This window comes from Monopterus albus, unplaced genomic scaffold (assembly GCF_001952655.1).
Source record: "Monopterus albus unplaced genomic scaffold, M_albus_1.0 scaffold106.1, whole genome shotgun sequence".
Lineage (NCBI taxonomy): Eukaryota > Metazoa > Chordata > Actinopteri > Synbranchiformes > Synbranchidae > Monopterus > Monopterus albus.
The window spans coordinates 2019886-2033789 of NW_018127986.1; the positions used below are offsets into that span (position 1 = coordinate 2019886).

The 13904-nt window shown below is 42.3% G+C and overlaps 1 protein-coding gene across 4 annotated transcripts in view; it reads right to left on the reverse strand.

Annotated features, from left to right (window-relative positions):
* scube3 (signal peptide, CUB domain, EGF-like 3) overlaps positions 1–13904 on the reverse strand; it is a 73021-nt gene that overhangs the window by 22649 nt on the left and 36468 nt on the right. For 2 of the 4 annotated variants that reach the window (XR_002275720.1, XM_020610675.1), the window contains exons 5-7: positions 6655–6798; positions 5007–5123; positions 729–779 (exon numbers count right to left, since the gene is read on the reverse strand). Coding sequence is in view for 3 of the 4 variants with exons in the window: in XM_020610675.1 (XP_020466331.1) it covers positions 729–779; positions 5007–5123; positions 6655–6798 (312 nt within the window). In the remaining variant the exon portion in view is untranslated. The remainder of the gene's footprint in view (positions 1–728; positions 780–5006; positions 5124–6654; positions 6799–13904) is intronic. The other 2 variants (XM_020610676.1, XM_020610677.1) reach the window with 2 other exon arrangements.

Below are 13904 nucleotides of genomic sequence, written 5' to 3' on the forward strand. Positions count from 1 at the left end.
AGTGTCTGGAGAGAGGGAAGTCTGGGCATCTTTGCTTAGACTGCTGCCCCCGTGACCCGGTCCCGGATAAGCGGAGGAAAATGGATGGATGGATGGGTTATAAACCACAAACTATACCTTTGTTTAGACTTAGTTTACATCTTTTGCGTCTCAATCAATTATTTAAATGAAACCAAGTTTAGAAGAGGACCTTTTGGTGGAGCAGCTGACAACTCAGACATCTGAATCTTGGCAAGGGGCCCAGCTAAACACCCGCATTACTGAAAGGGGTTACAGGTCAAAACAGTTGGGAACCACTATCTTAAATTTTAATAATGCATAATATTTAATAAGTAGTATTAGAAGGAAAAATTCCAGTGCAAGTAGCTCAAAGCTGTACTTAAGAACAATACTTGAGTAAATGTATTTAGTTCCACCACTTTCGAACTGACCTCAGTTCGATGAAATGACACAGACACACTGATACTAGACAGTATATCTCTTTCATAATGCTGCTCAGAGGCTCCCTGTGTGCAGCTGTGTTTTGAAAAGGTGTGGTTTGACATGGGCAGTGGCTGTTGTTGAGAGGGCATTCACAGAAGGAGGAAAAAGGTCTGAGCGAGGGGGGGGGCCCTACGGATGCCCCTGTGGGGAAGGGAAGGGCTCAATCGGTGTGTGCTAGGTTAGCTTCCTCTACTCCCCACACCCACAGGCTCCCAGAGAGAGGAGTCAGAGGAACACATATTTACCATTGGGGAACAGCTGTGGTGCTGCCGGGGACTGGACACTCCTTTCCCCTGCTTACACACGCACACACATGCACACATTGTAAAAACACCACTTTAGTTTTAGGTACACTTGAACCATGCAGCATTTGTGTGTTTATATAATTCACGGAACTCATCAGAACTCATCTGATGTGGTATACTGCATATCCACCTTATTCAAAGCCATTAGATCTTCCAGGCTTCCAGTTATTCTCGTCACTGAAGTAGTGTCAGAGAGTCAGGGGTCTGCTATGCCTTATAAAAGATGTAGGAACACAGGCTGTAACACCATTAGACGAGATAATGTGATCATACTTCTGCCTTCTATCACCACGAGAGGATGACCTGAAAAAGCGGCCTTGGGTGATACACAGTAGCATATTTAACTAATTTATTGATTCTATTGCTACTGAAGGTGAATCAGTGAACAACCCAAAACACTCTGAGGCTTCAATTCTTTCACAGTAATGACGTCAGGCATGTTTTATTAAGTGAGGTAGAACAACCTTGTGAATTTAAGAGCAAACACGGCAGACATAGCACTACATTACTATTCAATTGCATTTGGTAGATGGTGGAGACTGTACCACTGCTGACAGGATGACGGGGACAATCACTTTTATTTTTAAGGTTAACACAATGTTGTGTAAGCCACAGAATTACTTTAGCGTCTCTGTTGGTACAGCCACAAACAGCACAATTTGTCAACTATGAAACATCTTACCTAACTCTATTATTTGCTATTTGAGGCCATTTGTTGAGGTGTAGTCACACTATCGCATTCATGATGTGATAGGTTGTGTTCCCACATCATGTTTCCCAAAAAGCTCCAAAAGAAAAGATCCAGAACAGCACTAACTCTCGTAGACACCGGTTCAGTGAATGAACCAGAACCAGAACCAGAAGTCAAATCCATAATTCATGCAGACATCTTGGGGCTGGGAATAATGTGGATAGCATGGAAGAAAAGGGATTATGTTTTCAGATGTAAACAAGTAATTAATGTCCATACGCAGGAGGTAACAATGACATTATATTGTCACAAAATAAATTAAAGACAACTGGTAACAACTGAGCAAACAGCAGGGATTATTTTCAGAATCCTACCAAACAACTTATAATGACAGGTCCTCGTCTAAAATGAAAAGCGTGACATTTCAAGGCAAAAGTGTTACCTCTCAGCATGCCGTCATGCAAATACATACTCCACACAGTGCAGACAAAGTGCAGTTTTGTCGTTCACATATGAGTAAGTAAGAGCGCTGCAAGCCTTGACTGACAGAGTGGTGGTTAGTGCTGAAAGCTGAAAGACAGAGACAGCCAGCCTGCACTTTATGGTGTCTTTTATGGTCAGATCATTTCAGAATTAATGTTGTTAGGCTTTTATTTTGAGTCTCTTAACACTCAGTGACCGCGCTGTAAAACGTATGTGCTGTCACTAAAAACCATTTCAGAAAGCATTAGCCTCTTCTTGTTTTTACCTACAGTATAATTTATGTCAAACTATGACTTCTACTGCGCTGCCTTTTTATTCAACAAGTCCTACTTGCCAAGTAGCCTTTCTTTTCCATGGTCTGCTGAACACACATCTAGTTTTATCTTTACACTCTACACTCACCCATGATATAGATATGCATAGACTGGGCCCTGAACTGGTAATTCCACGGGGCCAGAGCTTTTTTCAGGTGAAGCAGTACAGGTAGATGGCTCAACTCTGACAAGCAACATCACAAAGCATGCACATTTCCCATCCGCTCCTGTGGTCGTGCAGCATCCAGAAACAATGCATCACAGCAGGTAAGAGGACAGAGCACTGTGAGACGCATCGTAATGCCTAATGCACAGACCACCTGGAATGAGAGCAGTATATTTATGTTACGTGTTCACATGCATTTTGGAGATGTTTTGTTGTTTGTGTAGCTTTCTGTTTGTATTATAAAATGCATCTTGTGTGTGTGAGATTGTGCATGTCTTAGCACGGCATGGTTGGCTCTTCAGATGAATGAACACCTGAGCATGTCTGCATCTGCCTGCTATTTGTGAATGTTTATGACTTGCTGTGCTAACAGCGTGAATGCTTCCACACGATGGCTGCTCCTCTCTGATATCTGAACCCACTGGCTACACACGTTTTATGCAAAAATAAATGTAATCTTGTCAGGTCTGTTTCAGTCAAAAATCGAAATTTGAAGTTTCAGAAGGAAATTAGCATGTATGAGAGAGAATAGCCGACATGTCCCATCCATAAGAGACGTGATACCTACGGTTTTCACAATTATCAACAGAGGTGAGTAGGAGTGATAAAGGACCAACACTTCAAAACAGAGCAGCTAATGGTATATTGCTGCAAAAGCCTGGGCTAGGAGAGACACCACAACATAAGAATGCATATGAACACCTGACAAGATTGATTAAACGGTGAAGCTACAGCATACTAAGAGAGCCCAAAAGACTCACGACAAAGCCACCGACAATGCAGAAGCTGCTTTGTAATCATGCGCCATGTTCCTTTTGGATGAGCGATGCAGAGACTTAATGAATCATAAATGTTTCCAAATCGATAACGAGGTTAAACAGGGGTATATTTTCACTTTGTGTGGTTGCTATGGTTGTGCTCTACACTATACACTGTTTGCTATTTTCCACTGTGGTGGTTGAGAGATAATTATCACCATGTGCCAACCCCCCTAAACTATTGTATCTCATTTGTAACATGTAAGACTATTTGAAAGCTGAGTTCAGGATGAAAATATGTTATTTTAAGGCATAAAAAATTAAAAGGAAATTTCCTTTTTCAAAGCAGAGGTAGCTGTTGCATTTTGGAACAAGTCATATCTAGAATATAATAATCATTTTCAGCCAGAGGGATAAGGTTATTGTACTAACACCTGACACCAACTTAAATTCCTGTGTGTACCTATGCAGCATTTTAAATAAAAGACATAAAAGACAATAGTTTTGGTCATTGCTTTTGAATCGTTGCTTATGGTGGGTTACAGCCTTGGTCCAGAGCAGTGATGCCTTACTGACAATTGTCCAATGTTCTTGTCACTCATTCTCCTGCCAGTGGTTCATTTGGTACAAGGTTTGTTTTACTGGGGTTTTATTAACTGATAGAGTGAGCAGGAGACGGAGCACCCCCGTCTTAACCGCAGAGCAGCCCTCCTTCTGGCTCTGTAAGGCCAGACTCTGTGGGGGAAAACCAGAGTGCTTAACCAGCTGACTGCCTCCTAATCGTGCACACCTCTGCCTTGGGAATAAGAAGGCTGGGACATATAATTTGGTTGCGGTGAACTTTGTGGAATCTCCCTGGCCTAGCAGGGTACATCAATAATTATGGGTTGAATGACCAGACCTTGACATAGGTCTGGTTCTTGTCGGGGCTGTAGTAATAAAGAGGATCCAGAGATGGTGAGCTAATCAGCCACTATCCAAACCAAAGTCTTAATGCCAACAGCCACCGAAACACAGAAACCGCCTCACCAGTCTGCTCTGCAGTCGTAGCTTCTAATTCTGTTACTACATTGGTCTTCCTTGCATTAAAAATGTCTTATCCAAATCATGGTGTGTCTCAAACTTACACTTGACCAATTTCACTGTTAATGTTTCACAATTATCAAATGTCTGTGCAATTTTGCAAAGCTAAACAACCTGTATACCTGAGACCTGTGCTTTGACTCTTCTGCACCTGCCTTTGATGGAAAACTGCCCTTCATAATATTTCTATATACCTGAGTAGCTGAAAGATTTTTACTCAACTTAAGTCAGCTGAGGCAAACACTGATAAATGCCAGTGGAAGGTTAAGCCAGGTGTGTGAGTTAATCCCCAACGGGAAGCAGTGGAGGAATTGACCCAAGGGCTAATAAAAGTTGTGGTCTGACTGCACGGCCACGACACAGAGAGGAAGAGGGAGAGCTGTTGCTCTGTGTTCAGTGAAAAGGAAGAGGCAGAAGAGAAGCCAAAGCAGATGCAGGGACAGAGATTACTGGAGCAGCAGCAGCAGCGAAGGGGAAAGCACATTGGGTGGTAGCCTTTTGTCCTTGTATGTCACAGATCAAGGGAAAGGATCAGGGGAAAAGCTACCATAACAAGGCCTGTACTTCAACTTGTATTTTATCACTGTATAGCTCATTTCAAACATTAATTAAATTTGCTGTCAGGAATTGGGTGCCGAGTTTATCATCTGTGGTTCTACATTTTCTCATTCAAAAGCCATTATTTCTTGCCTGTGGTAGTTGTATCGAGGTGAGAGGACTCACCTACACAAGTCTTTCCATCGCTGTGTAGCACAAACTTCATGTGGCACGAACACTTTGGGCCATGGTCAGTCTCCTCGCAGATGTGCTGGCAGCCCCCATTACCGTAGTTACATGTCACTATCAAAGGACACATTGTTAACATAAGCTGTACATGCAGGATAATAAGCAATATTTTTTGAAGCAGGTTTCTTATGCTTTTTATTTGAAAGTGGCAGGAAATGAATGGAGACAGGATACACCTTGCAACACCGATCCCTAGGTGCAACCTCAGGATAGTAACACATTCTCTGGGTCATGGGCTCCATGGCGCAGATATTACAGACCCAATTCAGACCACATTCAGTTGCCTTTTAGAGGGCTTTAATGATACATACATACAGTATGTGAAGCCTTCTATGCAGAATTCCTCAAATGACTGGATTGACAAAATTAAAACTCAGTCTCAACACCTAAACAAATAGGAGAACACCTGTTGGAAACATCTCAGTGCAGTTACAAGTAAAGCAAACTAATGGGACCTTTAGACATGCTGTATTTCAACACCGTTGTTTATTAAAAGCTGCGTTCATTAAAAGGTCAAAACCTGTGCACAATAATGTTTCATTTACATATTCACCACTTCAAATGATGATTCTGTGTTAATTACATTAATCACTGTCTTGGCTTTATTCATCCATTACTCCCTGTACTAAATCGTTTCATCCTTGTGAATAAAGAGTTACACTGCAGTAGTGGAGGAACTGAGGGGTCATATTTTAAACTCCAACAGCTGATGAGGTGGCCTTGAGCAAGAGGCTGAATTTACTCACTCACTCACTGTGAATAAGAGCATCAGTCTACAAGCTAGGACACCTTTCATATTAATCTATTTTGTTAATTCTGCAAAATGAGCAAAAGCTTTGTTTTACAACTTATGACATGTCTTAACCCTCACATGGCAGATCAGTTCCACACAGATGAGGAGCAAAGCACTATATGAATCCTAGTCTAACTTTGTGTGTTCATGTGTGTGTGTCTTTGCACATCTTTAAGTGCCGATACATTTATGCGCCGGCGGGTGAAGGGAGCATTAACCTTGGCACTTTTAACACACCTGTGATGACAGAGTGAAAAAGAGCATGGGTGAGCCAAGCCTTCCACCGCCATTCTGTCTGCACCCGACCATCTCAGTGCCTTTTGCCCTTTTCCTGGGCTGTCACAGAAAAACTATAGAATAACACTTCTCCAATCCTTATCCAAACACAGACAAATCCCCCATCAGCCCTGGCCCCAGCCCTGACAGGATGATCTCTGTTGCACAGCAACAGGAAGTGTGCGATGTCCATCAGAGCAGTCCCCTTCGCGTAACCTCCCCAATCACCCTGCTTGTGTAAATGCTCATTCCTTATTTAATAGACATATTTTTCTTTACAAAGACTGTTCAGAAGATTAGTCAAGGCTTGGTAATGTAACATAAATGCCAGTAGCCTACTTCAGAACTGTTGGAAGGCATTTGTGTAATGAGAGCAAATATCCAACAACGGCAAGTTTTCAAACCCAATCACCTTTTTATGAGGAACCTATAAATCTTACTTCTCTCTCTGTGTGTGTGTGCGTGTGTGTGTCTTTCACAGAGGGAAACTCTATACTTGAGGTTGAGGTGACTTACATTTGCAGTCCTTCATGTTACGGGTGAGCTGGAATCCAGGTCGACACTCACAGGAGATGCCACCCTTAGTTTCCCTGTAGATGTGTGCACAGCCATGATTCTTGTCCATGCAGGTGGGTCCCTCCTGTGCACCTTCCGGTTGCACTGTGAGGGAAACAGTGAGACCCGAAGAGAGAGAGATTATCTCTTAACTGTCACACAGATGACACAGGGGGTTTTTTTTGTAAGCAAAAGACCATTCAGTAAACCAAGTGTTTGGTTTTGAATCCGATATCACAAAGCTGGCAAGAGGAGTAAAAATGTTCAAATGCTTGTCACGCATTCTGACTCTCAGTCACATATTATGCCTGCTGCTGGTGACTGACATGCCCAGTACTCCTTTACAAAGATTCAAGCACTTGTCGGAACATGCTCACACGTTTCAGGCTATTAAAAAAAAAAAAAAAAAAAAAAAAAAAAAGGGCGCACCACAAAACACAAAAAAGAAAAAAACACTATCCTGTAGACCTGTAATTTTAATTGAGGCAATCCGCCATAAAACCAAGAGAGGAGGAACACATTAAAAAAAAATAATTAACTCTTTGCTTCAAATGTCCCTGCAGAGTTCAAAAGCGGTTGCACTAAAATAATGGCATCAGAGCACATTTTCAGGAGTCATCATGGTTGAAGAACATGATTCTATATAACACAAAACAGATAAAAGACAAACAAACTGGGCTTTCATTGTTCAAAGCTTTACTAAACATGACACACTGAGCTGCATATTTTGAGTGATGTATACATGCTAGATGAAGATGTACAGCAGACTCCCAGTGTGGATTTAGGTGACTTCGATTAGTCTCGAGTCTAACATGCATATGCATTCTGCATCATAGTATATATGGACACATCGCTCCTTCTGCTTTGTTCTGTAAGGTAATAACTGCTGCCTTTGAGGGTGGAGTAGATATTTGACTGATTCATTGTGAGACACTGCCACCACTACAGATAAACCCCAGCTCTCAGGCTCATTAAAAACCCAACAGATCCCTTTTCCCCCTCTCTTCTGGTGAACAGGGAGGCAGTGAGCAAGAAGACATCTCCATTAATGTCTCATTAAATCTGCTGTCACACTGAAGGGTGTTTGCAGGTCTAACTTTCTTAATTAGCCAACTTTTTTGCTATAAATTTAAGTATTTGCATATGTGTGCAGACACGCCATCGCCTAGTAAAGCTCATATAAGCTAGTTTACTCTTCCTCGCAAGTTCAAATGTAATGTGTCAGTCTTGACATCTGCATGCTGTCATATAGTTTCTATGTACTTGCCTCAAGGTCTACAAGGGGGAAACGATCTTAGCTTGACAAAAATGGGTTTTCACATCCTTCTATCCGTAATTAATTATTTATGAAGTTACACTTCTGCCACCATAACCTCTTAATTTTGCCCTTGTGTTTTCCACGTTTCACCAACAACTCAACCTGCCCTTTTATGCATTTCCCTGCATGGCTGATGTCAGGAACCTACTTTTCAATCCCTTTATAGGAGTTGACAGCCCAAGTGCGATAGATAATTCTGACCTCCTGGTTAAATACTTTTCATCACTTTAAGTCTGTCAATGTGTGTCACAAGGTCATATAATCCTTCCAGACATCTCTGCCTGAGCTCTTGTCATTCTTGCAGACAGGGCAAGCTATCAGACACTAACTGCAGCAACAGCCCTCCCTGCTACACAAAACCTCTGCCCTCAACAAACACTGGGCCAACACTGCAACATTGAAAGCAAAAACAAAAAGGCACAGCAGGACTGAAAAAAGTGACCATGAACGAGCATCAACAGAGAAGCTGCTTTAAAGTGCTGCAAATTTCACAGCGAGTCATGTGGATATTTAAGTAGGATGTGGGATTTTGTGGTCCCTTTTCTTGGCTTTGGGTCTGTTCACAGAAACATATCTACAGTATGACAGTATAACAGAGGATTAAATTTCCAACCAAGTAACCCCAATGCACTAAAGATTATTTGCTAATGTTATATTAGGTATCCCAAAACTCACTTCACTCCCCCTTCATTTTAATGCAGCCCCTCTACCCGAACACTACAGACCCCACCATCGATAGCATGTCAGACTGGGTCTAGGGTCTGTGTCTTCATCCTTCTGAAGACCAGTAAAACCCAGTGGCCATTGTCTCCAGCCAAGATGCACTGTGTGGCTGCAAAAGGCCTCCAGTTTTTATCAATACTAAATGATGGGGCCCACTAAAACAATGTGCTGGCCCATAAAACCGAAATCTATATGTAGAATTTAATTATTTTAAAAAACAAACAAACAAAACTATTCCAGACCACTTTATAGGCAGAGATAGGGACAGCAAATTGATTCCTAAGTCTCATATTTCAGAAGGAGCTCCAGAAGAACGGGTGTCATCAGAACCACTGCATTTGTAGTAAAAAGGGAATACTGCAATGAACCAAGAAAACAAGCAGAAGTGTTCCCTCCATGAAGTAACCACACCCTTATTCTCCCAGGACAGGTCATGACCTCTGTGTCCAATATTGAGAAATTGTTTCCAGAAGCCAATAAATCAGCCAGTAAACCATCTATTGGTTTACTTATACACTAATGGCATCGGTCTTACAGGAAGAGTTTGACATCTTGGGAAATATGCTCATTTGCTTTTTTGCTGAGTGTTACATGAGAACATCAATGTCAGTCTCATACTGTTAGACTTAATATGAAGCTACATAAGCTGCATATCAACCTGCATATTCAGCTCAACTGCCACTACGAGCTCTTTTGCAGATTTGCTACCCTTCACACTCCTGCATATGCCAAATTGCAGCCCATATGCTGAAGAATTACAAAGATTCTGCTTTGGAACTTCAGGGCTCACCAGACTCGTTCATGTCACAGTCAGAGAGTAGATTCTGTGCTTGTTAGCATGTTAGCTTGTTAGTGTGTGAATATTACTTCTGATTCTTGCTGCCGGAAGATTAACTGCTGCGGTTTGGTTATGCTGCAGTACATAACCTTTAGTGTGCATTTTGATTTAAATACTGTCTCCGGGTTATTTTTTAATTCCTGTTACTATATGGATAACAACATATATGCATACATTATTTGCATTTTTATTAACAGACTAAAATAACCCTATACCATGAAGCAATGTGAAAGAACTAGCAGTGATGTGAGCTGACTGCTGGTCACCTCACATCGCCTTTGTCCGGGTCAACTGGTTTGAAAGAGTGGCACTTAAACACACCGTACAGACCACAGCCAATGGTCAACTAGCATGTACATTCTGCACCTTTGTGAGATAAATATCTCCCCCTACCAACAGGTGACGGTATCTGTGTTTGCCACTCTCAAAGGGAAAGAAGAAGAGATAGGTTGTGGAAATACAATCAGTAAACAAAGCAGCTGTCGTTCAACACAGCGGCTGTTTATAGCTGCCTCTAATCAGGATATGTCTGATAAGAAGTTGCAAATGGCATTGCTGTTCTCTGCCTTTGGTCTTTTGGTGGAGGGAGAAGAAACGAAGTTGTGAAGCAAGAAAGAAGGACAAACCGCACTAAATGGGTGAAATCATGGACACTACGCAGCCAGGCTGAAGGGGCTTCCTCGAACCTTTCACTTCTTGGGCATTGATTCGCTAAACTGAACAACCAATCAGAGTGGTCCCTCTTGCCGATTAGCCTGATGCTGATTCACCATGCCAAATCAGCCAAAAAGCCACCGACAGGGTCCGACAAGTGCCAACGGTGTAGGACGCACCGGGAAGACAAGCCCCAACAGATGTTCACTGACGGCCTGACGGTAGCCGATGGCCAACTGTTGGCTCGGTGTGTCACCGCCCAGATACACTTGTAGACAAGAATTATATTAGTAGTTCTCAATATATTCCTACTAAAACCTTTTAAATTTCCAGCACTTCCTATTCTCACTGTTGGGGAGCAGTGAACTACATGTAATAAAACTAGTAGTTTATCTACATTTTGCAGTAGTTTAACTACCTTAATATTTGCATAGTAACTAAAGTAGTGCAATTACAATGTTGCCATTCTTTGTGTAGTTAACTACCGAAACTACAAACAATTTTAGGACATAAAGGGAAAGGAATTGATGTTTTATTTTAACATTCTGCATGTCAGCAGCTTTTCAGTGTTGGCACAGACATTTTCAGTAACAAATTGGTTCAGGATCTTTGAGAAACGGCTCATATTTCTGCTCTGACAAGTAAAAAGACAGGCCCATTTTTTAGACCAGTGCTCAAGCTGTTCATACCGTCTAAAGAGGTGCAAGTTGAACACTGTTTGAGTTGTTAAGACTGTACAAGTCAGATATTACAAAAATGACAGGTAATACCCATTTTTTTCTACCAATGATCAAACAGTCTAAAAAGGTGCAAGTTAAATATTTTTTCTTTACTGTTTTAAATGTATTGAGATGATACAGAGTCCAGATTTGCTCACAATAAAAATATAACAGTCCTTGCAATGTTGTCCTTAGGAAAATCCCATATGGGATAGCTGTATTTAGGACAGGTTTATGTATGAGGTGATAAACTCAGCTTAGTGGTATTTTTTGCTGACATATGACTTCTGTTATAATTTATCACATGTACATTGACAAGTAGATTTTTTTTTTTTTATAAAGCAGTCTGAATTACTTGAAGTAGCTTTAGCTAACCAAGCTAGATTTCTCCCTAGAGTAGCTTTGCTGTAGTTCAACATCTTCCAGTGAGAAGTAATGGTAGCTTGCAAAATGTTGTTTTCAAAGCAGCTTCTTCTTACCTATGAAATGACAACATGATCCTCTATGGATAAACTGACTGCAGTAAGTTGTTTTTTGATCTCTTGAAGCACAGTCAATTTGTGTGCCTGTCACTGAAGTCAGTGGAACTTCAACTTAATATGTGAACTCAGCCTCAGTGCCTGCAGGATGTGGCCTTAAGTGCAGGCCACATCACACAGCTGCCTTTCTGAAAAGCAGCAGGTCAGAACAACAGAAAAAAATGAAGGTACATAAGGATTTATTGATGGTGGTAACTCCTGTGGGCAAGTAAGTCTAAATGGATAGCCCTGTGGAGAGACTGACTGGATCTCAAATCAGTGGCTGGCAATATAAACTCTTTACCTTGTAAGGTACGACTGAAGAGGCTGTTTCTCCAGCTCTCTTATTGTAGAACCAGACCAGCTCATACTACTTTGCAAAAACATGCAGTACAGTAAAAAATATGCATCTTCCACTAGCTATGCACAGGTGCTACAGGCTCACATTTGATCTGCTCACTACAAAAACAAACAGTCAATTTTCAACAGCAGGGTATGAGTTTTAACATGACACAGGGAACTGTGCAAAAAAAGGAAACGTTAACTGGCCGACTCCTGTGATCCTCAAACAAAAAGCCACAAGCTCTTCACCACCACACTGCAAGCTCTCTTTAGCCTGAGAACCATGTAGTGGAGAGACTGATACAATGGGGATGAAGTAGTGGAAGGCATGCCAAGGGTTTACAGTCTGCTCAGAGGGTTTGGAGCAGGGAAAAGAGGGCTCATAGTCCATTTTAGCTGCTGTCCTAAGTCTCAGAGCAGAAACGGTGCCTGCTTTGCTTCACACTGGCTGAGAACATTACACAGCTAGTTTGTTACAAAATGCAACGAAGGGGCCGAAGCATGGAGCCACCACACTATTAAAGCAACATTCCTTTCTCTTAGATAATGGGCCCTTAAAAGTTTTAATAGGAGGATAAAAAATGTCAGCACATGGAAAGGAGAATGGGAAAGATGTTGAACGAGATTGGGTTTGGCTGAGCTGCGATGCAGAATCCCAGACAGAGCAATGGGGCAGCCAGCCGGTCAACCAAGTTACTCTTCTCCACTGATTTTGTTCATAGAAAGCAGGGAGAATCCATCCGAGTGTTACTGTTTGGTCTGCGAGCGCTGATTTTCTCCAGCTCCCAAAGGCCTTGTTGAAGCTGCTCATCTCACTCTCTTTTTCAGAGAGGAGTTACTGACTGCATAAACAACCAGAGAATGGAAAAAGGCAGCAGAATGTGTTCTAGACAGATATACACTGCCCAAGTGCTTAATGTACAACTACTATTAGTGTCCTGTGCTCCTGAAACTGAAGCACATACAGTTATTGTTCTTAAACTGATGTACAGTTAAAGTGATAGGCCTATGCTTTAAGTGAGTACATCTTACGTGTGTGTGGCGGCAATGCAATTGTCTACATTGTGGAAACTGGGTGCATGTAAGGATACTTGCATTAATGCACTGATACACAAGTATATTTGCATAATGTATGCATGTTGCAAACACATTTGAGTGCATCTGCCCATCTGTGTCACAGACAGTTGTGTAGTACCTGCTGGAGATGTTACCACTCTCCCCTTCAGTCTACCTTTCACTCTGTCAAGGTCACCTCACTTTGTAGTCCCAGAGGTCCCAGGCATCCTCCCAGAAGAACAGACAGCACTGCAGCAGAGTGCAGCCAAGCTGCTGGCTTTACTTCAATACAGAGATACAAAAAGGTATGAGATACAGTATGTTATTAAGGGCCGCACTCTCTCCAAAATCAAAGAGAGAGGCAGCTGAAGAAGGCATCTGTCTCTGCAGAGCTCAGTCTGGCACTCTGGTTAAAGCCACGACAGCTAAGTGTTAGTGGAAAAACCCCACTGGCACTCCGACAGTCCGCAGCAGCATGCTGGACTAACCAGCTTAGAGATGGCCTTCAACAAACCCACGAGCAAAGGGGATGCCTGGCGCGGAGAATTCAGTGGCAAGGCAGCCAACATTTGCTAAATCCCAAGTCACCAATGTATATTTGTTCAAGGGTGGGGGTGAAGGGGGACGGGGCACAAGGCGATGAAAGTCTGGACAAAGAGGGACGATGAGGGACGATAATGTAGGAAAGCAACAAGGAAAGAATGAAGAGGACAGCAGAGGGGTGGACAGAAAATGATGAGAGGGAAATTAAAGTGTCCCATATGTCTTTGCTTCTGCTGCGGTAGCAATGGGAGCATGAGGCGTTCCCTTCGCACCACTTCCTTAGAATAGGAAAAGAGCCTGGTTATACGGTTGGACTGCAGAGCAATGGAGCAGTGACTTCTGCACTTGTAAAAACAATTCTGAGGCCAATGCACAGACGGGCGGGCAGGCAGGCCTGCTGAGAACCAACGAGGGCAACATATAAGAACCATCGTGGGTCATACATAAAGGAACAACCACACAGCACAAGACATGAACATACATAAACGCTCCTAAAATCC